This window comes from Papilio machaon, chromosome 25 (genome assembly GCF_912999745.1).
Source record: "Papilio machaon chromosome 25, ilPapMach1.1, whole genome shotgun sequence".
NCBI classification, from domain to species: domain Eukaryota; kingdom Metazoa; phylum Arthropoda; class Insecta; order Lepidoptera; family Papilionidae; genus Papilio; species Papilio machaon.
The window spans coordinates 5,340,674-5,366,908 of record NC_060010.1 but is presented as its reverse complement, the minus strand read 5'-3'; the positions used below and the strand labels follow the sequence as shown (position 1 = coordinate 5,366,908).

General features: G+C 34.0%; 1 protein-coding gene across 1 annotated transcript; it reads left to right on the top strand.

The window, feature by feature from the left end:
- The first annotated feature begins 2,756 nt into the window (after positions 1 to 2,756).
- On the top strand, positions 2,757 to 19,450 carry LOC106719200 (regulator of hypoxia-inducible factor 1). The gene is made up of 13 exons (XM_045684264.1): positions 2,757 to 2,828; positions 6,775 to 6,926; positions 7,658 to 7,828; positions 8,353 to 8,509; positions 8,691 to 8,793; positions 9,945 to 10,032; positions 12,677 to 12,843; positions 12,984 to 13,169; positions 15,557 to 15,736; positions 16,438 to 16,588; positions 17,250 to 17,430; positions 18,539 to 18,681; positions 19,214 to 19,450. Exons 1-13 carry the CDS (start codon positions 2,765 to 2,767, stop codon positions 19,412 to 19,414), a joined length of 1,944 nt encoding a protein of 647 aa, XP_045540220.1. The 5' UTR covers positions 2,757 to 2,764; the 3' UTR covers positions 19,415 to 19,450.
- Positions 19,451 to 26,235: the final 6,785 nt, after the last annotated feature.

Sequence of the window (26,235 nt, the reverse complement as noted above, 5' to 3'; positions counted from 1 at the left end):
TGATATTCTACTCTGTTTGCTATAGATTTGAAAACTACGGAAGTGATAGACTCATTTATAAATTATTTCAATAGCAGAAATCTCTATCTTAAAAATCTATCTATCTATATATATATAAAAGAAAGTCGTGTTAGTTACACTATTTATAACTCAAGAATGGCTCAATCGATTTGACTGAAAATTGGTGGGCAGGTAGCTTAGAACCAGGAAACGGACATAGGATAACTTTTACCCCGTTTTCTATATTTTATTCCGCGCGGGCCGAGACGCGAGTAAATGCTAGTATGTTATAAATGCGAATGTGAAGGTATCTCCGGAACTACTCAACGGATCTTTATAAAATTTGGCTCAGATGTAGAACATAGACTGGAAGAATACATAGGCTACTTATTATGTTCGTTTTTAACTCCGCGCGGTCGAAGTCGCGGGGGACAACTAGTATGAACATGAACTATATATATTAGGTTTTTAATTTATTTATCCTGGTGGCGTTTAAGACGTGCGAGGAATGAAATGGAGAATAATTCGCCACTACTTTTCATCTTGACGTGTTTTTTATTTACAGCATTTCGTTGGACAAATGAGCTGTCAAAAACTATCCACGTACTGTCCAGTTATTCTTTTTTCTATTACAATATTATTGTGGTATTTTTAACTTACGAAATAAATTACATTATCTCTGAAATGTCAACTTCCATTCCTTAAATATTGGATTAAGTAATAAAACTAAAATACTAATATTTTATATCATTATTTTTGGAATTGACTCGGCCGTGGTCGCAAAATGTGGAAAAGTCGTTTAAAGTAAACGAGTGCAATACTGTCGAGTCATGGCCGGCCACCGCGCACTTCTGTAGAATACGGTGACCAAGGATTTTTAATAACTAGGACAAGTTTATTTTAAAGACAAAATAATACAAATAAAAATTATTGGCATGATAGAATTCTTACTGAAGGATTAAATATATATTTTTATTTTTTTAATCTATATATAAAATTCTCGTGTCACAGTTTTCGTTCCCGTACTCCTCCGAAACGGCTTGACCTATTCTCATGAAATTTTTTGAGCATATTCATTTTTTTTTATCTGCGCGGACGGAGTCGCGGGCGACAGCTAGTAACGTATAAATATTGAGTGTTTATTTATTTAATGATAGGGAAATAAGCTTTCATAGGAAAGTCACTCTAAATGTCTTTTTTATCCTTAAAGCCAATGTTAGTCAGACAAAGAGAGATGTTTGTTATAAGGCATCTTCAGAACGACTTAACCGATCTCGATATCGTATAGATGTAGAACAGTTTGGAAGAACACATAGATCCCGGGAATGTGTCTTGTTACGTAGGATACTGTTTTGCGGGCGGCGCTGGGGTTCTTTTTAAAAAAAAAAACCCAAAAACTTTTCCACACACTTTTTAATTGAAAACTTAGATGGTCTCCGAATCCGGGTTGTCACCTCGAGTCTAGCAATCGACTCAATTATTTGTATAAATTATTTATAAAGAAAGCTATATCTGCTGATGACAGATATTGCAACAGTTATTACAACAATGGAAAACTTCGTCTTCAATATATTGCTGATTAATCGATACGTCCATACTGTGAAGGGTTATAACAATACGTTTGATTCACATATTTACTTGATAAATTCGCAACGGTTCAACTCATCTTATTGAAATTTGGCACAGATATACAACATAGTCAGGTGTAACACATGATATTTAACCCTCATTTAATTCTGCGCAGACGAAGTCGCGGGTAAAAGCTAAAAAACTATATTTTCAGAAAATCTCTTCAACTCTTACTACGTCTCCAAATTCAAGCCTATCTTAAAGTGGGGATAATATTTTCAGAAACATTAAAAAAAGACTAACTTTTTATGACCAGAATTCTCATATTTCAAACATTTATTGGTCACCGTAACGATGTGGCAATAGACAATGCGTTTGCGTTTCGCGGTTCCACAACATTGGTTTATTTGTACAGTATCGCAACCGACAGCGATGAAGTCCGCCATCCCTCGACCCTGACCTTACGCAAATAGATTCAATGTTAGCTATGGACTTTCTTTATTTACTCTTACTAAATAGTATTAACATTACGTTATTTACTCTTGATTACGTATCACAGTTCTTTACAATATCGTTTAGAAGTCTAACAATCGCACTTATAGACATTTAATGGTTAATTTTACAGTGTCCTAAGGTGAGAATTATGTGATTGAATGCGACAGTTACTTCTCTGGTTTTCATTGCTTCTTATGAGACTTATTCCTTTAATGAAAGTGAAAAAATAAAACGATCAAATAATATTTAGTTAAAGTAAATATCGTCTCAAAGAAACATTTTATAGGTCTTAAGATAAAGCGACCTCTGTTGAAAAAGTTAACACCAAAGAAACAAACGTTTACATAAAATAAACTGTAGATTCGTTACTTGTCCTATCTAATGATTTAATCCAGTTGCAATAATCCATAGGGAGCAATTTCATTTGTCGAAAACTCGGTCATTGTACGAAAAGCGGGGACACCCCGCATACGGGCTAACGACTAGTAAAAATGGGTCTCGAATGCAGAATGCGAGCGCCATAGTATAAGTAATCAAGAAATCTCTCGCACCACGCATGTAGTATAACAACCTAGTTATCGACTAACAAAACTGCACCCTTAGTTACATTACAAGCCCCCACAAAGCGTACGCACTTGCGACATAACTTAATGCTTAACTTAGAAGTAAGTTAACAGTCAGTTGGTAGTTCTTGGACAAAATGTGGTGGTTAGTGCTCTGTATTTTAAATGGTGTTTTCAGTGAAAATGTCACAGAGGTTAAAGGTAAGTAGGTTTTATTATAAACTAGCGGTTACCAAAAAAAAAATACTCTAACAAACCTGGAATAAACGTGGACAGTTAGACATAAATTTTAAAATTAAAATTTTCTTTATAACAACGCAAATATGTTATGTTCGCAAAATATTATTTATTTTGATGTTACAAGACATTCCAATTTTATTAATTGTATAGATTGCTACGCTATATGTGGAACCATTGTTATGTTTAGGATGTTATCTGAACAAACGTAGATTATATTCTTTATGTGGACTATTATGCGAATAGTGGACGAGATTTTAAAGTATTATTAAACAATAATTTAAATGTGAAATTAAGATATATGTTTAGTTATTTAATAACATAGTCTTACTCTGAAACTATAGATAGAAATTTAAAAATAACATAAAAAGGTATTTACAAGGTTGTGTAAGTTAAAATGATAATGATGATCACACATCCACTTATTATAACGAAATAATTTTATTTCGTAATGCATTTTCAAAGGATATTTTTAATTTAGTTAACCTAAAAGTCTTTTAATTTAATCTTAAATCGACAAATTTAAATAAACTATAATACCTCTTAGAAAGTGAAATATATAAGGTTTTAAAAATTATATGGATACTAGTTGTCACCTTTGACTATGAGTATAAGTAGCCTATGTGTTCTTCCATACTATAGCCTACAAGTTGAACCATTCTGGAGATACCTTCTAACAAACATCCATACATCCAAACATTGGAATTTATAGAATTATTAAGAAATAAGAAGTAAAATAGACCAATAATAATTATAAAATATGTTTTAAGGAAATTAGAGCGGTGAACAACATTCTAGATCGATTCCTGTTCACGCCGGCTTATATTTCGTAACATTTACTTGCTTAGGATTTCGTGATCACTTACTTTCAAAGAACTTAGTTAACTTGTATATAATAATATTACTTCTTACTGATGTTATAAATGCGTTTGTATGAATTGAAGGATATTTGTTACCTTGTAACTTCAAAACGGCTTTATGAATTTGGATCTTTGGAATAGCAATAGTACGTGTCTGAAACAATGCATAGGATACATTTTATCTTGTGAAAATTGTTAAGTTTTTATGGGTTAGGCGTGTTTTTATTTTCACATACTAAATAATTTAACACAAAATAACTTTTTTCTGCAATTTTCTTTTAAATTCAAACAAAAGACATCTACAGACTCTTGGTCTGTACTCTTTTTTGGACATCCTTAAACTAGATTTCAATAGTGAGTTCCTTTTTACATTTTTTTTTTATTTTTTTAATTTGCTTTATAACTTTTTTTGTCCTTTTGTTAGGCACTTTATACATTTTTTTTCCTGGCTAAATCCCACCACGATCGCTGCATCTAAGTACTGTTAATAATTAACCTGTGTGAAGTACAAAAATAATATAAGCTTTATATATAAGTAGGTAACGAGTATATGTTCTAAGTGGAAATTTAAATGAATGCAATATATGTTCCACATGGATGAGTATCATTTCCACGTTACTATTGCAACTACAGGATGTATATATGTTGTAAAGTATATATCTATCTATATATATATATATATATATAAAAGAAAGTCGTGTTAGTTACACTGTTTATAACTCAAGATCGGTCTAGCTTAGAACTTAGAACTTAGAGCTTAGAACTAGGAGACGGACATAGGAACTTTTTTTTTATCTTATGTGCATTTTTTTTATTCCGCGCCGACGGAGTCGCGGGTAAAATCTAGTTTATAATATATAAGTATGTATATATTTTTTGTGCTATGACCTCTTTCGACAACTTTGCACGCGGCAGTGCCTTTGCTGAAACACGAGAGAACCACTCTATTCTCTAAGTGACTTTCGATTTTCGTAACTTAGTTGTGGACACCATTTTTTCATCTCGACTTTAGCTAAAAACCGAATCAAAGACTTCATAACCATTTTTTTATTTGCTGGTAAAGTAAAATAAATGTGTATAAATATTATATGAACAATTCACAACTTTTCACCGCACATTTTATTTTATTATCAAAAGAAACATTATCCAAATGAGCAACCTTTTTTCATCAAATAAAAAAATATCAATTTAATCTATGGTTTTCGTGTAAGCGAAAATGAATCTTATGTCACACGTGATAGAGATTAAAATTGCTTGGGGAAATAAATCAAAACGGCAATTACGTTTATGTTAGATTGTAGGCGTGTAATATGAGGACTACTCTACGGTTACGGGACTTAAGCACAGAGTAACTTTGAATAGACATTTCAATTATATTTTTTATGTGTAATTACTGATGTCTGATTTTTCTCGTTAGCATTAGATCGATGTAGTTTTCATTAATATTCTTACTGATATTAATTACTAGCTGTCGCCCGCGACTCTGTCCGCGCGGCAATAAAAAAAACTTAATTAGCCGATGTGTTCTCCCAGACTATGTTTTATATCTGTGCTAAATTTCATCAAGATTCGTTGAACCGTTCCGGAGATAACTTCAAACAAATATCCATTCATCCATCTAAACATCCGCATTTGTAATGTTAGTAAAAAGTAAGATAACATTTAATTAATATTCTGATAAATAATATATATAAAAAGTCCTGAAAAAATAATCTATAGACATATTTATATGGACGTAAATTGTGATACATTTTTATTTGACTGCTAGCTGTCGCCCGCGACTCCGTCCGCGCGCAGTTAAAAAAAACTACATAGGGGGGGGGGGGGATATAGATGTTGGCCGATTCTCAGACCTACTCAATATGCTCACAAAATTTCATGAGAATCGGTCAAGCCGTTTCGGAGGAGTTTAACCACAAACACCGCGACACGAGAATTTTATATATAAGACGAGAATCTTATATATTAGATTTTGCGTTAAAATTTCATTAAAAAACTACAACTTTCATCGCTTATCGAGTAATTTTTAAAGTCAAGATATATATTTGTTCCTGTTCGCTCTCTCTGTAGGTATTCTGTACTTAAGTAATAAGAAGTTAGAAGGTAAGAAACCCACGTGCTAAGAAATCTCTTTAACATTGGACTTTGTGAAAGAAAATTATATTTAATATTCTTTGATTAACTTATTTTATTTAATAATATTATTTTTATTAATTCACAAAGACTCATGATGAAGAGATTTCTTAGTACGTAGATGTCTGCTTATGAAAGTTAATCTTAAATTAATATTTTGTAAAGTAAATGAGTGAATTTCCACTGATAAAACATGTACAAAATCATCTCTATTTTGGAGTTTAGACGATTTGATTGTGAAGATAAATGTAAAATCTCTTTTAAATTATCACTGCTTCACAATTCCCGATCAAAAAATTGTAGACAGAGACTGTTTGGTCGTAAGTTTGACGAAATTTTATTTAAAAATATTTTGAATTAATTACAGTATTATTTATTATCAAGTACCAATTTGAATTAAATTTTAAAAACTAATTTATTATTAACTTTACGGCTTTTATATGAAAGGTTAAATAGTGTCGCAATAGTTTAATAGTGTCGTATAATATCTTTGCAGACGAACTGATTGAATACTGGGTTGATAATGAGCTAAGAGTCAGCATACATTTAGTTGAACATATATTTAGTTTGGACATGCCCTTAGAGAATATTTCTTGTTAATATAGCATTATAACTATAATAACTTCTCTTATTGTAGGTAACTTGAAAGTTTTTCAATTGGGTAGCTAGCCCTTCACATAACCTCCAAATTGCCAAAAGGCTATAAGAACATACTTTGAACGGTAAACGCTTCTTGACTGTTAGGTTAAGGTTAAGCTGCATAATAAGATGGTGAAAGTCCTGCGAGAGCTCCAAGCTAAAGAATGAATCGAGATACCGGACCTAACAAAGTGGAAACATTAATTTTCAAGGGTCAAGACTCACTTTTTGTCGGTTCGCCGCTCTATTTACAATAATATCAATTCTCTCTTTCGCAGAAAATGTTACAGAGATCTTCGACTACCATTCCATGCCAGCGCTGTCAGAACTGGATGACTTCGATATTTGCTTGAAGAAACCAGACGCTGTCTACTGCATAGTAGACCTTGAACTTCTGGAAGACGATACACCGCTGTATCAGTTTATAAAGGTAATCAAACAAAACAGTGTTTAGTTATTATCTCCTTGTATTTCTTTATTAATTCTCCTTTTTCCTGACAATTTTAAGAAGATGTGAACTGTAACATGCTTGAATATATGTAGGTTGATTAGTTTCACACACTTTTGATAGAGATAGAGAGAGTGTGACGTCGTAAGAGAACGTCATGTCGTATATTAATACCAAGACGACGAGCTATTTGACATCATTTTTTCTTGTGTATGATTCGAAATTTACCTTATTCCAACCAGTTCTATTTCAACTGTTAGTAATTGTCGCATTGATAAGTCTATTAAAAGGTGGCAAACGAGCAAACGGTCACCTGAATTCGCGAAATAGCGAGGCGACCGTTGCCCATGGATATCCGCAAATGCAGATGCGTTGCCTACCTTTAATCAACGGGGACGCACATAAAGAGGACTTCCCCTTCCCATGCGTCCCCTCTTCCGCCAAATCCACTTCCCCTTCTCATCCTTTCCTAATAAGATTGTGAAGGGAAAGAGGACTAAAATTAGGCCTCCGGCACCACACTCATCAGAGGAGACGCGGAATTACTTCCACTTGACGCCTGTCTTCTGTGTGGTCGTGGTATTTCACCGGGCGAGCCGACCAATTCGTGCAACAGATGTTGTTGTTGCTGGCGTCTATCACTAAGCGGCTCCCTTCCTACACGTCTCTGGGTGTAGTAAATGTGTGGTTTTAATTCTAATATTATCTTTCAGAATTTCTCATCCATATCATACACAAATTATAAACATACGAAGCTGCACCGCGGTGTTTGCGGCTCCCAGCATTGCGGTCTGACTGTCAGCCATGCGAATGTCACGCAATCTACGGCAATTGCATTAAGAGAGTGCTTCAATGCAACCATACATCAGGGATATGGGTTACAGGTACTTGTTGCTCATTAACGCTGATTTTCACTGCCAAAAGACATTTAAATACATATTAAATTATTCAAACTATCGTGAGACATTATCATTAACTAAAATAGGAAGCGGGTAAAACACTCACGTACATTTGTCCGGTGTCGGCACCGACTAGTTTCGAGCCCAGTCGTTGATTGGAATTCGTAATGTATTTTATAAGTAGGTTTTTTTTATATATCACAAGGTGGCAAACGAACAAACGGCCACCCGGATTCGCCCAATAGCGATACGACCGTTGCCCATAGAAATCCGCAAATGCAGATGCGTTTCCTACCGGCGTTACCTACCTACTAACGGAGAAGGGGACGCACAGAAAGAGGATATTTTTCCGTCCTATGCATCCCCTCTTCTGCCAAATCCACTTCCCCTTCCCATTCTTTCCATAAGAAATGGCTGGCAAGGGAAAGAGGACTAAAATTAGGTCTCCAGTACCACACTCATCAGAGGAAACGCGGAATTGTTTGATATATATGTACATTTGTTTACAGGTGGATTCACTATCAGTTCGTTATTGTAAAACACAAGCTGATAGACTACCGATTGATTTCTTGGATTACTTCATAGGAGCCATTTTATTAATACTTTTATTTATCAACCTTGGATGTTCCGCTTACCACTTCTTCTGGCCAGCGGAGAAAGGAAAAGGTGTGTATAGTCGAAGTCGTGCAACGTTACTGTGGATTTCCACTGACAAAATACATGTTTAGAAACTTGTCATCATGCTCGTTCTCATGACAAAACTGAGATGTATTTTATGATTGACATGTTTTAAGATTTTTATTATTTTTTTCTTTCTTAAATCCTGGTTATGATTTTTTAACCACAGGCAATAGATTCATGTTGGCTTTCTGCGTTCAAAAGAATTGGAAGGCTCTAAAACATGGTGGCAGTGCTGATGGTGGTATCTTCAAATGTTTCCAAGCTATGAGGTAATAAAAGATTAACTAATTTTCATACAAATTATAAGATATATACATTTTGTTGTGGAGTTATTTTGTAATTATGTAAAATACCAAAATCCTACACTTCATTCAACAAAAAAAAAACTGGATAAATATACCGTTACGAAAAATTTATTATAATCTGTGTAGGGATTTAGAAATGTTTATTTGAAAATACATAAATATTTTTATTATTTCCTTAAATGTTAAAATTTACCTTTTATCTTAGGATTTTAGTTATGCATAAATTTCTACCAAAAAACTGTCCGTTAACTTGTCAATAATTTCATATCACGCTCACTTTATATTGTACCCTTTTTTACCTTTCCGAAAAAAAGGTAAACAAAAAGGGTTAACCCATCACACTGTCATGTTCAAGTGTTACAACCCACCTAGAATCAATTATTACCCAGCACGTCACCGTAAGAGATTGACGGAAAATTATATTTCACTAGTAGGATTGTAAAATAACAAATGGTAATAATTTTACCTTGGCATATGTATCTCAAATAATGAAAATTAATATTATAAAACTTAACCTACATATATGTAGTACTTAAGCCAATTATAAGTTAATGGCACTTTAAAATAAAGTGTTTAAGTACATAATTTGGAATCGAACATTAATTATTTCATCTTGACTGAAAACTTATAACCTTGGCATATCTCTTCCATAATGTTACATTTAGTTTGTTGGCCATAGACGAATGGGCAGAAGAAACCAATCTAATAATTAGTTAACAAAGTCATCTAATATATAAAATTCTCGTGTCAGTTTTCGTCACCGTACTCCTCCGAAACGGTTTGACCGATTCTCATGAAATTTTGTGAGCATATTCAGTAGGTCTGAGAATCGGCCAACATCTATTTTTCATTTTTTTTTTAACTGCGCGCGGACGGAGTCGCGGGCGACAGCTAGTAACTTATATAGAGATTATGTAACGTAGGCACCGACTACTTTCGAATCTATTTGATGTCCGAGTTGTCTTCTGGAAAGATCCAAAAGTAATCGGTGCCTCAAGTGTAATTCTTAAGTTCAATCTCACAGATTTGTTTCTCGAATTCACTTTGATAGTTTAAAAATTTTAATGACACGAAATGTTTTTTTTTTTTACTTTAAAAGATTATTATCTTTGCAGATTTTATACAATGGTGATGATACTCGGTCTTCACTCTATGATCTTCATAGGCTATGGTTACACAGCCAATCCCGAATTTATTGAACAAGTGAGTAACACTTTACATATAGTAATCAAGAAGATGACTAACAAAGCAGTTCTTTTGATGAACATGTGAAACAGAAGCGTTGCCTACCTTTGAACAGAGGAAAAGATAAACTGAAAAGGTATATTTCCTTTTTCTATTTATCCTCTCCGCCATCATGTCGGATTCTTCCCATCCCTTCTTTGTTAAAATGGCAGGAAGGAAAAGAGGACTAGAATTTGGCCTCCAGCACGCACACTCATCATACCAGACATTCGTGCACTAGATGTTGTTACGAGCTCTATCACGGTCACTGATTTTTAATTTAATTAAATACTTAGTCATATCATACTTGTATTAAGTAATCATCTTAACCATTTTTCTCTTATTCAAATATAAAAAAAAACATCAGAACATTGATAGACATCAGCAACAACATCTGTTTGCAAAAAATGGGCAGGCACGCTCGGTGCAATACCAAGACCACAATTCGTCTGATGGGTGTGTGTTCCGGAGGCCTTATTTTAGTCTTCTTTCTCTTCCCACTCTTTTCTTATGAGTGAAGGATGGGAAGGAAAAGTGGATTTAATGGATGGACACATAGGAAAGTAAAATATTCTATTTCTGTGCATCTCCTCCTTTAATTAAAGATAGGCAACGCATCTACAAATGGGAGCGGTCGTTTCGACATTAGGACAAATTTAGGTGTAAGCTGTTAAGCTTTTTTGCTATAATATATTAAAAAAAATATTTAAAATCCCTCTCTTATCTTTGAAAAAATAGATACCACAATATTTTTCATTACAATAGTCTAGACAATGCAACGGTAACTTAAATTATCCATTTAACAAGATTAGCGCGATACTGCACTAGTTTCAAAGCAATATATTATCATTGCAAAATATTTGCTGCAAACCGGTCGTCGATATATCACATTTATCCCTACAATATTGCAAACAGTAACGCTGTAACTTGTTACATTAGTAAATGATAGTTATTTTTATTATGAACTTTTTTACGTAAACAAGAAATATGATAGTCCTATATTTTACGGAACGTAAACGATTACGCATTTAAAGATGCTGAAAACTGTGTTGAAAAAAGAAATAGATTAATTAAAAGAAATCGATTTGGAAAGATAAATAAAATAAAAAGAAAAGATGCATTATTCCGAAATCGATTACTTACTCCGATGACGCAGGGACCCAAAGTGGGTTTCAATCTTCGACACAAAAGAAAAAAAAATATTTAAATAAAGTAATAATTATATCTATCTTAATATTTATTCACTGTGTAAGTAAATAATCATAGTAATTTAAATCGGATACAAACCAGTTTTAATAAGGTACTAGTTGTCGCCCGCGACTCCGTCAGCTCGGAATTAAAAAAAAAAACTTTATACGCCTATATGTTCTTCCAAGCTATATACTACATCTGTGCTAAATTTCGTCAAGATCGATTGAGCCATCTATCCATCCAAACATTCGTATTTATAATATTAGTAACATTAATTTAACAAATAAATAAATGTTATTTATTACCATTATAAATTATCCGTTTAAATCGTACGTCCGTTTTAATTAATTCATTGAACCGTTGAGAGGCTACCGATTTGCAATTAAATAACGCTGTAACCCAGAGAAGTAGATAGAGAATGGTATTACATTAGTTTTGACCTTTATTGTATAGAGTTAGTTTACTATGTTTTTGACCCAATACATTATCATGAATAAACTTAAAGTAAAAAGCCTCCGAAGACCTTTTTTCGCCTCATTTTTATGCTACGGATTAAGGATCTATAAATTATTTATCTATGCTTTAGCGAAGCGTGGCGTTGATAAGTATGTTTGTTTATTTATCTTTGCGTAGCTATAGTTTTATTACAGTGATAAATACACAATTTGTTATAAATATTACTCATTACGAGTTGCATTACGGATGCATGACACATTGCGTATGCAGTTGCGTGCATTACCCGTGTTACTTTGGTACTTTAAATGAAAATTACTAGTTCGCTACTAGTGCGGTTGTGTTAACCAACGTTTAGGAATCATGTTTAACATTGTGAAATTTGTTGCAATACTTATGTAGGAAAAATACTTACAAGGATAAAGGCGGGTAACATGGAACGTGTTTCTTAGAATAAAGCGTAATATTGGCATCTAGTTTTGGTTTTCATCAGATTTTGTTGTTGAAAAATTAGATCTATGAAGCTATTTTTACATGGTTATTGATGAAAAAATTATAAATTAATTGTTTTAAAAATTAACCTTTGAGCCTTTTTTCTTAAATGTATGTCAAATTGTTAAAGAACTAATATTACCAATATTATAAATGCGAATGTTTATATGGATAGTTGAATGGATGTTTGTTTGAAGGTATCTCCGGAACGGCTAAACGGATCTTGATGAAATTTGGCTTAGAACATAGTCTGGAAGAAGACTACTTATTAAGTTTTTTTGTTAATTCCGCACGTACAGAATCGCGGGCAAAACCTAGTAACATAAAAGTAAAGTTTTTGTTGCCAATAAACCAATGCAAAATCGTATAGTTGTCTGTGTTTTTATCAAAGGAATTAATCGGGATGACAACATATTTTTAATATATACGTTTCATCAATAGAAATCCATCATATTCATTTCTGATGTGATATTCATTTGTTTTGCAGTCGTACGATGACTTCTTCAAATCTCTGCTGTTCAATGCACGTGTCATCGTGCAGATATTCTTTGTGATGGGTGGCTTCCTGATGGCTTATAAGATGTTCTCATATGCAGAGACACATCCTTTCAGTTTTAAAACTATACCAATGGCTATTATCAATAGATGGGTTAGGTAAGCTTTTTAGTAATGTTTATACGATATAAATAAAATTAGTATGTTTTGTAATCAGGACAATTGTTAATGCCGTGTTCTATAATGTTTTTATCGCCATCTAGTTTATTTACAAAGACTTAAATCGTTGTATTTTCCAGACTGATGCCGGCAGTGCTGGTGGTGATGGGCCTAGCGATGACGTGGGTGCCCCATTTAGGCTCGGGGCCGATGTGGGACGCCGTGGTGAAGAGGGAGAGAGATATGTGTCGTAGCAACTGGTGGCAACTTGTTATACTAATGCCTAATCTGTTCCCCTTCGAACATTTATGTATGCCGCAAGCTTGGTAAGTTGCTTTGTTCATTATAACGCAACAGACATTTTTCTTTTATACTAAAGTAGCGGTTCGAATTGGTAACGGCTTCTCACGATTGCATTTTAATTTATTACTAAAATGTAGTATACCAATATTAAGATTAGCCTATGTTAATCTTGGAATAGTTAAAATACCGAAGTGACCGCTGCCCATAGAAATATGCAACAAGCTGAAGAATTCAAAATGTTTGTCTGTCTGCAAGACCGCGTTAAAACTGGTTAATCTCAGAAACGTAGTTGTTGTGTGCAGGTACCTATCTCAGGAGTTACTTAGGCTATTTTATTTTTAATTCCCCGTCGACGAAGTAGCCGGCAACCGCTAGTCTATTATATAAAATTCTCGTGTCACAGTTTTCGTTGCCATATTCCTCCGAAACGGCTTGACCGATTCTCATGAAATTTTGTGAGCATATTCAGTAGGTCTGAGAATCGGCCAACATCTATTTTTCATACCCCCCCCCATTTTTTAACTGCGCGCGGACGGAGTCGCGGGCGACAGCTAGTATAAAATAAAGTTTTCCATCCCCTCGTTAAAACAGTTTCCATTAAACTTTGCACAATACATATCGTGTCAATCTCATTTTAAATGTATTACACCATAACATTATTTCATGGTAAAGTTAAAACCGCTAAACAAACGTACTCAAGTGCGGTTGAGTAACCGGCCAAAGGGGGACATCTTGATATAACAAATATTACATGTAATACGTACATGTAAGTTTGTGTCGGACAAATAATGTTTTTATTTATACTTAATGTCTTTTATGTGACTAAAGAAACCCTTAAGTGTAGATTAATTAAGATAAATCAACATTAAAATACCGCTTCAGTGAAAAATGAGTGTATTACACATTTAAAATACAATTTTTGCGTTTGTTTTGATTCATTTTGCTGAAAATAATTAAAAAAAAAACATAGACCATGAAAAAGGTTTTATATTTTTTTATCGTTTATTTATAATAAGCAAACCACCAATTTTGAGTTTTTTTATATAGATTTATTTTTGAAATTATTTAAACTTTTTGCCTCGTACAGTTGCATTGTGGAATAATCTGTCCTCGGCGGTATTTCCAAACGTACTATTAAGGTTCTTCAAGAAGCTATCATATCTTTTTCTCAAGGGCCGGCAACGTATCTACCTTCCGCTGGTATTGTTGATTCCATGGACGTCGTTGAACACCTCGGTGTTCCCGTTGCTCGATTGACCTCTTATCTTATAAAAGAAACAATTTATTTCGCAAGAAGTTTACCAAACAATGTACATTCAAAGTAGTTTAGTCAATTTATCTATATAAATAGGAAATGGCAAACCAATAAAATAGCTTAACTGTTTAGAATACTAGACTTAATTCAAATAAGTCAGAATGACCGAGTTTTCTTTGCCAATTTCTCGATGCATATTGCGTATCGAGAGATACGTTCCGAACGACGCCGCATGCGGCCATATGCGGCCACATGCGGCCACGTCGACTGCAATTTCATGCAGACTGACCACAAATTGCGCGCATATTCGAGTCGCAGTTGCAATCGTTCACCCGTCTTTAAGTCTATAAAATTGCTTACTATTGCTTTCTATGATACTGAGTCATTCGTTAAGCATCGGATCTAAAGATCGAGGTTCGATCCCCGCCATATATGCACCAATGTGGTTTTCGATTTTAGAATTTTATTATGTACATTTATCCGATGTTCTTACGACGGAAAACGTCGTGATACAACTTGCACTTATAAACCCGTACTGGGCCAGCATGGTTGACTATGGTATAGTCACGCACAAAATGGTCTGAAGATGTGAAATATTAAAGTCACTTTATTCCACTAATCAGAATTACTTACTACATAATAGTTTTATCATAATAACTAACTTTTACCGTAGGCTGTTTAATTACGTGTTATTAAGTTTTTTAATTGTTATTTTTACAATCTTCCTAATCAGTGAATTGCAGTTATTTGCATGATATAAAACCGTAAATTAATTATAATTGGGATAGTAAATTGTAAATATTTATGTATTAATTATTTAGTTGCTACATTATGTAATTTTGCTAAAGTGGTTAATTATTCATTGTTATACGAATAAGTTTACTGGAATTCGTTGGATGCGGAAGGCGGAGGACCGCGTACTGTGAAAGGCATTGGCAAAGGGCTATGCCCAGCAATGGACAGATAAAGACTGTTGATGATGATGATGATGATGATGTGGATAAAGATTATTTAATCTTCTTAACTTGTGTATCAATGATATGAAATTCTAGTCTACTTTATGAATTTATCCATGTTCGACTTTTTAGTGCATTATCCCGTTGCAGTAGCAATGCAGTCATCAATCTTGTTGTACTAACTAATTCGGGCATCCAGGTACCTCGGCACCGACACCCAACTCTTCCTGATGACCCTGGTGGTACTGTTAGTGATCTGGCGCTGGCCGAGGTCCGGAATCCCCGTACTGTCAGGAGTGATGGTTATCAGTCTACTGATACCTTTCCTACAGAGTTACTTCATGGACCTAATGCCGATAAGAGTCAGTATATTCCCAGAGTAAGTAGAAAATCTTATGATCATCCGACTTTCATCTTTTATTTTTCTATTCGTCTTTTTCTATGAATATCCATTGCCAATGACCAATGAAATATCATTCTAAGCCATTAGCTATTTTTGTTGACAGGGAGAACCAGGCAATCGCCTTTTACAATAGAATCTTCTTTGCCTAGAGGCTTCTTTGGCTATCGAATTGTCTCCCTCTTCATTAATGTATCGAAGTCTACAATTATTGTCTAATTGTGGCCATTGAAGACATTGGCCCTTCGTACACAAGAAACTAATATTATAATATAAGGTTTCGTCGCGAGAATCGCGTTGCGCGCGCTCCGTATACACAACGTTGAATAGTCGACGCGATTCTTCTATAATCTATACGCTCAGTAAAGGCATAGCGACTACACGTCAACTATATATATTAGCTTCGCCATCTTGAAAATTATAGCGACTTTTCTCAGGATGTTCTTGACAAACAGATTGCGAGCGACTGGATTTGGCGATGACAGAAATGTCGGCGACCCGCGCTGTGTACGAACCTCAACAAAATTGTATTGCGTAAGCCGCTTAACGACTTAAATCACCGTGTTTCAAAGATTATGTTGTCTTGTGTACGATAGGCCTTTATCTTTGCGTAGTGTTTTTCTGTCCGATATTTAGTATTACTCTAATGTTGTGTTTGCTTTTTAATTCATCATTTTCAGATCGATTCGAGATATTTTTGGCTACAATGATACTTTCTACCACGCTTACGTGTCGGCTCAAGGCAACTGGGCTGGCTATCATCTCGGAGTACTGACAGCTTACTTCTATCATAGAGCTCAAGCGGAAAAGTGGAATTTAAAGGATTCGCTGGTAAGAAGAATAGAGTGAATTAATAAAAATGATTACTCTACTTTGAAAGTAATAAATACAAAATAATATTTACTTGGTTAGCGGCTACATAATATTTATCATCAGCTCACTATACGTCCCCACTGAGGGGCTCGGAGCCTACTACAAGTTAGGGGTGACTAGGCCAAAGTAAACCACGCTGGTCCAGTGCGGGTTGGTTAACTTCACACATATCTTTGAATTTCTTCTCAGATATGTGCAGGTTGCATCACGATGTTTTCCTTCACCGTAAGAACGTCGTATAAATGTACGTATGTAAATCGAGAGTCGAAAAACAGATTGGTACATGGCGGGATTCGAACCCAGGACCTGCAGATTGCAAGTCAAGTGCTTAATCCCTTAGCCACCGACGCTCAACATAATATTAATTATACAGTAATTTAGATTCAGCTGCTGTTAATGAAGAAGTTAAAATTTCGATTTAGCTTAGAACAAAGCAGCTCCAATTTTTTGGTTTAATTCTTCGAAAATTGATCTTCTGATTTGACAGATTAGTTTCTTTTCATATTTAAGTGGTAATTTTAAAATAAAATTGTGTAATAGCTGACTTAGGAGCAACAAGGAATGTTAATGTAAAAGCATAGTTGAAATTTATTTTTTAAGACCTTTTATGTATTTACAGTTTCTGAAGCTATTGTTCGTGACCTCAATCCCCATCGCTATGGGCACAGTACTAATGGGCTGGGATCTCCACCACCGACGCGCGTCTGCTTTCGAGTCTGCTGTATTCAACGCCCTCAACCAGAACTTCTTTGCTCTCGCCATCTGCGTGTTTTTCATTGGCTGTTTCTATAGATGCAATAGTAAGAATCTTTGAGGCTTTGTATGTATGGAGTGAATGTAGCTCTGGATGCACATTGCGGGTGACTGTGATTTCAGTTGTGAGATTTAGCGCAGAGTAACTGCACGAATGCCCGCTTTCATGGAATCAATAAAAATATTCGAAGAGACAACAAAGAGGTCTCTTTGCAAAAACTTATTTTAAATGCTGAAAATTTGTTTATTACCGGCATATTGTAGTTGGTGCACAATTAATTAATGCACTTATTAATATAGAAATAATTAACATTTATAAAAAGTTTTCTAAGCCAAGCAGTAAATTTTTACATTGAACATCAATTTGTAGGCAAGTGTAAGGGATTACACGGAATCCTGGATAACGATAAAAATTGGCAATGAGATCCTTTCTGACTTTCCCTGTATAAAAAGGTAGTATATAGCTAGGGTGTCAACCAAGTGTAGGATATCCAACTTATCTTACGAATTATAACAATTCCTGAAAAATTAAGAAAAATTAATAATTATTTAGTACATCATGTTAATTAGTTTTTAAAGCTAATTTTACCAAGAAAATATGTGGTATATCATATAATCTGTCTGTTATTTCTTCAAATAATAGAAGTAATTAAATAATCTCAATTTATACGAAAAATAATTACCGTAACTTTTTTTTAATTTCTTTTTATATATTTCGAACATAAAATGGAAAATACTGAAATCTATATGGTCACCCTACATTCTAGGTACCTGTATTAGCATTCTTTTACGTGTTCAGTATAACACCGAATAAGGAATTTGGTATATGTTAATTTATACGAGCTTCATGTATTTTGTATCAAAAGTCAAAGAATTGTTTGTTGACAATCTTTCTACTTATTATAATTAGATCTGATTCATCTTCAAATTATGTTGTTTATAAAATAATGGAATAATTTTTAAGATTAAATCCTCTTTCATCATGTATATTATATCAGTGAAATAAAAGACATCTATGTATGCCTAGTGGCACATCTTCATTTCATTCATTTACCCGCTTACCGCAACCTTGACCAGATCATCAGTCTATCTCCCAGGCAGACGTACGACTTGTATATATTTGCAATATTTTTCTAATAAACTCATTTGTTTCAGAAATATACGTGAACTCTGTGGAATGGGGACCGCTGCAGCCGCTTGGCAGACTTTCTTACTGTGCGATGCTGCTCCACGCAACTGTACTCAGGACATACGGCGGCCAAATGAGGAGGTCGTTCTACGCCACAGATTATACTGCTGTAAGACTATCATATTATGTTGGTTGGGTTATATGATCCCATTTGTTGATATAATGGCGAGTTTCTTCTACTCTATGTGGAGTTGCCACAACAGGTTTTCGTCATTCACACCGATTTATTTTACTTCACTTCGTCGTTACTTCGCCTATCCTTATAGACATCTCTCACTTCATCATTTTTGTCACATACTGTTCTTCCTTAAATACGTCTTAAGGTACAATTTAATAAAATATTGGATAATGCTGCTGAATAGCTAGTCTACACTTGTAATATTACAAATGCTAAAGTTTGGATGGATAGATAAATGGATGGATGTTTGTTACTATATCTCCAGAACTGCTCAACGGACGGTAAAATTTGGCATAGATATAGAAAAACTGGAAGAAAAACACATAGGATACTAGTTAAGTAAGTTTTTTATTAATTCTGCGCGGACGGAGTTGCGGGCGACAGATAGTACATAATGTATTGATTTAAAAATTAAAAATACTTGCTTTTTTGACTATGAATTTCAAGGCAATTTTTTTTTCAGATCATGCTTTTCGCTGGTATCGTTTGTACAACCTTCCTCTTCTCTCTACCACTCTATCTCTTCGCGGAAGCCCCAGCCTGTCAACTTCAGAAGATACTCCTCAGTCCCAGAAGACCACAGAAGGAAGAGGATGCCAACGGCAATCAAGTCAAGCCTGGCATCTCTACAGTTTCTGTGTCTACTGTTTCCACGCATATTTAGTTTAGACTACTTCTAGAAAATATTGTTCTTCATATAAAAAAATTCAAGGCGACTCTTAGGTTTTATTGTTCTATAATTGCTTTAATAATAATATTAAGTTACATTGTAACTAGATTTAAGTGAAGTATACTTTATTGCAAATCTAATTAGTCAAATTATCTTTTGATTTTGTAAATTTTTATCGTAGTTTTTGAAATAAACTTTTTTTTATAAAGAAGTTTTTTTATACCTTTAATGAAATTAAAAAAATATTTCTTTTTTGTTCCATTTTTCCTGTTTTTGTTCTAAACAAAATTTTACAATTTCTTTGGACTCTGACTCCTTGATGACCTGAACCATAGTAATAGACTCTTTAGTCTACTACTATTTTTATTGATAGAAATTAAAAAAACATCGATTTTAAACTGAAAGCACTCAGAGAATTTTATCAGAATTAATACTACGAAAGCCTATCATTAGCCCTAAAATTACGAGCACCAAAGTAACCGGAAATCATTTGACAGGGAACATGGTATCAAATATTCCGTCAGTGTTAAGCTTTCGATGACAGTTCGCTAAATGAAAATACCCACATTTTGTCGTGGCTAAGACTAGAATGATAGATGGTCCTGAAGTGACAAAGAAATATTACACTGCTTTAGATTGGCAAAGTTAGCTTCACTTGTTTTGAAATATATTGTTGTCTCTCTTCTATCAAAATGAGTGAGAAGGAGTCGGTATTCTTTATTCAATTGTTTTCATTGTGGAAATGAACGCAGTGTATCGCTGTCATATTCTCAGACAATGTGAAGAATTTTCGTATATTTTATTGTTTATTTTGATAAATCTAGAAATACTCTCTTTGCTAAAATTATAATCAAGTCTCTCGGACACAAAAAACTGTTGCGAAAGCGAACCAGTAGTGAAGCATATTTAATTTTTATATAAACTTACCATTTTTTCCAGGAACCCTTAAAGTATATAGCAATGTTTTTCTAATCCATTTAAATATATTTTACTGATTTCTGATATGATAGATTTCTTTAATTTGTGAACCCTCAACTTATAACGTCGGGACTTACATTGGCACTAGGAGTTTGAGACCACTTTATTAATCCACTGCCTTAGTAGTTATTTATAATATTTACATATTATTGATACTAGGGATGTTAACATTGAGTTAAAAATCGATTTTTCGAAAAATCGATTCAATTTTTGTAAAAAAATAATCGTTCCATAAAATCGTAAAAAAACTTGTAATAATCGATTATTTTTTTTACATCCCTAATTGATACCTTACGACTTACGATACTCTGCCAAATAAAATTACTAATATTATAAATGCGAATGTTAACATGGATGGATGTTTGTTTGAAGGTATCTCTGGAACGGCTCAACGGATCTTGATGAAAGTACAGATGAATACCATAGTCTGGAATAACACATAGACTATTTATAAAGTTTTTTATTTAATTCAGCGCGGACGAGCTCGCGGGCGCAGCTAATAAACAGTAAATACGCTTTCCTTTGGGACAAATTGCATCCAAATATTAGCCGCGTTATATTTGACATAAATAAACTAGTATGTTACCAATCCAAGCATTATCGTGTATCCAAACTCAGTATATGAGTGTCAGTTGTATAATTATAGTTAACGATAACCAATTATTAGAACGTTGTATATAAATTAAGATATTATTTACTTTTACGTTCAGTTTTCATTGTGAAAATTTAACACATTAATATTTTGTAAGGAAAGGTTTTTGTATACGTTTATGTACTTTCGTAATTATTTTATACGTTTTTCGTGTTATATGACGTTAAAGGTTTTATAACTTGTTATAATTTAAATAATTTAAAATAGAATTATTAAAAATCTTTTCAAAAAAAAAATAATGAGTAGTGATTAATAAATATATTGTTTATTTAATTTTGTTAGTTTATTTATTTATCTTTCTTTATTTAAATTTATCAGAATTTATTTTATACGTACCGAAAAATAATATTAACATATAAATTATATGACTCTTTGTTGAAAGTTTTATTGGTATAATATCAGGAAAATATCCTTCTTATAGTTCTGAAGTGATAAGTTTGGTGAACCTTTCAGAAGAAAGTTTCGAAAGGTCCAATATGAAGTGTATAACCAATAAAAATAATATTTGCAATAAACTTGATAAAAAATCTAACGGAAACAGACACCTACTTTAAAAACATATTACAAGTAAGTTATCGTCTAAGTTATTTCACCACCTAAGCTAGTTTTAATGTTAAGAATAAATAAATTGAATTTTCTTCACAAAACATATTCATATTGTAAGAGAGAATATCGACACTGTGTCGGTGTATCGGCGCAACACTAGACCTACAAAAATACTTAAAATACTTACGTTCCCTCACTACAGCTATCTGACACTTGGTTTTGGTAACTTTTAGCGCGACATTCGGTCCAAATTATTTTAACTAAAATTGTCTAAAATTATAGATCGACAAAATTTATCTGACACGGTGGGTATAAGTCAAACTAAATTATAAGCGCCCCCTTACGTTGTTAATAAAGTGTCATAAGATCCTTGTCGTACTGTAGTTGTTTAGTCATACGCGCGACAGCAGCGCCTCTTATCGGAGCAGATAATCTTGAAGCAATATAACGTACAACATAGTTATAGTTATCTATCTATATATATAAAAATGAATTGCTGTTCGTTAGTCTCACTAAAACTCGAGAACGGCTGAACGGATTTATCTTGTCTTAGTCTTGAAATGTTCGTGGAGGTCTAGGGAAAGTTTAAAAGGCGAGAAAAAATTCATATCGCTATTAAGTTTTTTTAACTGCGCGCGGACGGAGTCGCGGGCAACAGCTAGTAACTTATATAAAATACGTAATAACAGTGATTTATAACTGTCGAAACAATGTTAAAAATATATATTGTTATCTCAGATTGTACAAGAAGAATGAGAGAGATAACGATATGGTCTCGTACATGTTTTAGCAGTGTAAACGCACGCTTAAATTTAAACGTAACGAAACACCTTGCACGAGTTATCACTTGGGAACTTTGCCAAGTCACCGCTAACATTATCACGGCAACATACCTTACACTTAACACTACTTGCTTACGTGTTCACAGACCACACAACAGCCTAGATAAAATCAGATTTACCATCCACATTTCGCTAACATGTTACTGTAAAACTACAAATGTTGACAGTTTAGAGTATATCTAGGAATTATAAATGGCAATAAACTAAATATTAAGCGCCTTACCATAAAAAACTTAGACAATGTTTGAATTACATTTTAGGTAACACATATGTCCGATATGTATAAAGCGTCTATGGCTGAGGGGTGAAGCTTCTGCAATCTGCAGGTCCTGGGTTCGAATCCCGCCTTGTACCAATATGTTTTTCGATTTTCGTTTTAAGTTAGTCTTCTTCTCAACCATATGATACCGACTGCTGGGCATAGACCTCCCACAAAGATCGACACGATGATTACCCGCATCCAGGATACTCCCGCAACCTTAACAAGATCATCTGTCCATCTTGCGCCTGCCCACGCTAAATAAAGACAAAAGCCATTCACGATTTAATTAAAATACTTTTTTTAACAAATTAATTGTATAAGACGTTTAAAGAGTTCAGTCACTTCATTCGTATCGAATAAAATTGTAGAGGAGATGCTGTGTATTTGTTACTGCGTAATTAAGAGAAAACTCGATTGCATTTCATTCAGAATTAACAAGCGTATCGAATAATTATTGTACTTTACTATACGCTTCGCTACTTCGAATGAAAGCTTTCAATTCATTCTATTGTTTACATGTTGAATGCAAAGTTGAGCTTTGAAAGCTACAAATAAACAAGGATCATTTTATTTTACAAATTCAAATTAGACAAATTCTATAATCTTTTTCTTATAATATACTAGCTTTTACCCGCGACTCCGTCCGCGCGGAATTAAAAATAGAAAACGGGGTAAAAATTATCCTATGTCCGTTTCCTGGTTCTAAGCTACCTGCCCACCAATTTTTAGTCAAATCGTTTCAGCCGTTCTTGAGTTATAAACAGTGTAACTAACACGACTTTCTTTTATACATATAGACTAGCTGTCGCCCGCGACTCCGTCCGCGCGCAGTTAAAAAAAAAATTAGCAATAAATTAAAATTGCGACTATAATTTGAGATTTAAACTATCCTATCTCTCAAGTTGGATCGAACTGCACAGGGTGTGCGAATTTTATTATAATCGGTTAAGTGGTTTAGGAGTCCATTGAGGACAAACATTGTGCTACGAGATTTATATATATTAAGATATATAAGCATAACATATCTGAGAATAGAAATTTTGCACGTTAATACCATTTCGACATATTTCGAACCTATATTTTCTACATTAAACGATATATATTAAATCGCAAAATCAGGCGAAATAAATTGGAAAACTTAAAAGCTATATTTTCTCAAAGGAAGAAAACCGTAGTGACTAAAGAAAAAGGGGCAATTTAGGCTCCCATTACACGGAGGCGACCGCTTATCTTTTGCGTTAGCGACCGCCTATGCGTTTGTCAATATCCGTTTTACCCCAATTTAGGGGTCGACATTAACAAGGGCAGCATTTTCCGAATCATTGAAGCTTAGTTATTAGGAGAGATTTTCTGCCACTTTTATAATATTTTAATATATTAAATATTTCTTGAATAATTAAGACTTTGATGTAGTATAATATAATAAAAGTTCTGAACAAAAAGACATTTGCATTAAATTTATATCAGGGCCAGAATCGTGAAAAAATAATCGGCTGTGATAAATTTTAGATATGATGCAACATTATCGCATTAACTTTCTCAAAGAACAGATTTTTTTTAATAATACATTCGATGGCAAACGAGCATGCGGCCACCTGAATTGGCCGAAATAGTTGAGCGACCGTTGCCTTTACCTTAATCGACTGAGGAGGGGATGGACAGAAAGAGGATATATCTACTTCGAAGGCGTCCCCTCCTCAAGTCCTTCATTTCACCTTCCCATCCTTTCCTTAGGGCCAGGTGGGACGACCGCCCAGGACGGCATGCAGGCGCCAGATATTATAAAATCATACTTTAGTTTTATGACCTCACAACAGCTTTTTTAATGTGAAAAAAGTTGTTTTAATGTTATGAAACATTTTGAAAACGCTTTATTAAGACATCTTAAGCAATATAAAAAAATATTGGAAGTAAGTTTATTTCGTTAATCTTATACCGGAAGAAAAATAAACGAAATAAGGAAAATTGCCGCAGAAAAAGATATAAAAAAAACACAATTTCCATTTATTAAATGTTTATTTAGTAAGAAAATAGGACACAATTTTTGCAACAATATTTTGATAACTCTAATGTAAATAAACGTAACCTACAATTTTCAATTTCTTTTTCAATTTTTTTCATATTGATCTATGTCTACTGTATAATATAATCAATTTAATATTGTAATATCTGAAATATAATATTAGGTCCTTACATATGAAATTGGCGTTTTTCGTACTGGCCACTTTAATCACGAATTTCTCCTCTTTGGTAAGGAATTCCAAATTCAAATTTGTACAGCTATAGACTCATGTATTTGTGGTTCGATGACCGTCATTCATTTGTTTTTTTCTTCTGTTTTTTTTCTGTTTGCGTCACTCATTTTACAAAATGGAAAACTTAAAATATCGCATTATTTACGAGTACGAGTTCCGCCGTGGCACTAGTGCTGCGGAAACGACTCGAAGGGTGAATGATGTGTATGGCGGTCGTGTTGCAAAAGAAAACACAGTTCGTTTTTGGTTCCAACGTTTTCGTTCTGGAAATTTCGATCTGCAGAACAAGCCCCGTGGACGGCATGAGACTCAAGTTGATAATGAAGAGTTGAAGGCTATTGTGGAAGCGGATCCATCGCAAACCACGTCCGAGTTAGCTGCAGGCTGCGATGTTAGTGATAAAACTGTTTTAATTCACTTGAAGCAAATTGGGAAGATTAAAAAGCTTGAAAGGTGGGTACCTCACGAATTGACTGAAGCAAACCGGCAAACGCGCGTCGACTGTTGCGTTACATTACTAAACCGGCACAATAATGAAGGTATTTTAAACCGAATCATTACCTGTGATGAAAAATGGGTTCTTTACGATAATCGGAAGCGCTCAGCGCAATGGTTGGATCCTGGCCAGCCAGCCAAATCCTGCCCCAAGCGAAAATTAACCCCAAAAAAGTTACTTGTAAGCGTTTGGTGGACTAGTGCCGGTATTGTTCATTACAGTTTTCTCAAATCTGGCCAGACTATTACGGCTGATGTCTATTGTCAGCAATTGCAAACCATGATGGAAAAGCTAACGGCTAAACAACCTAGGCTGGTCAATCGCTCCACGCCACTGCTGCTTCACGACAACGCTAGACCACACACTGCGCAACAGACGGCTACTTAATTAGAAGAGCTTCAATTGGAAAGTCTAAGACATCCTCCGTACTCCCCGGACCTTGCTCCAACAGATTACCATTTTTTTCGAAATTTGGATAACTTCTTGCAAGGGAAAAAATTCAACTCCGATGGGGCAGTCCAAATCGCCTTCAAAGATTTTATTGATTCCCGTCCGACTGGTTTTTTTAGTAAAGGGATCAATGAACTACCTATGAGATGGCAAAAGTGCATAGAAAATAATGGTTCATACTTTGATTAATTAAATATATTCTATAAAAAAATATTCGACTTTTTGTTCCTCCCATACAAAACTCCAATTTCATATGTAAGGACCTAATATTTAAAATTATCTCTATAAATATACTCTGGATAGGTCCCTGCTTGTATATGATAGCTTTTGTTTC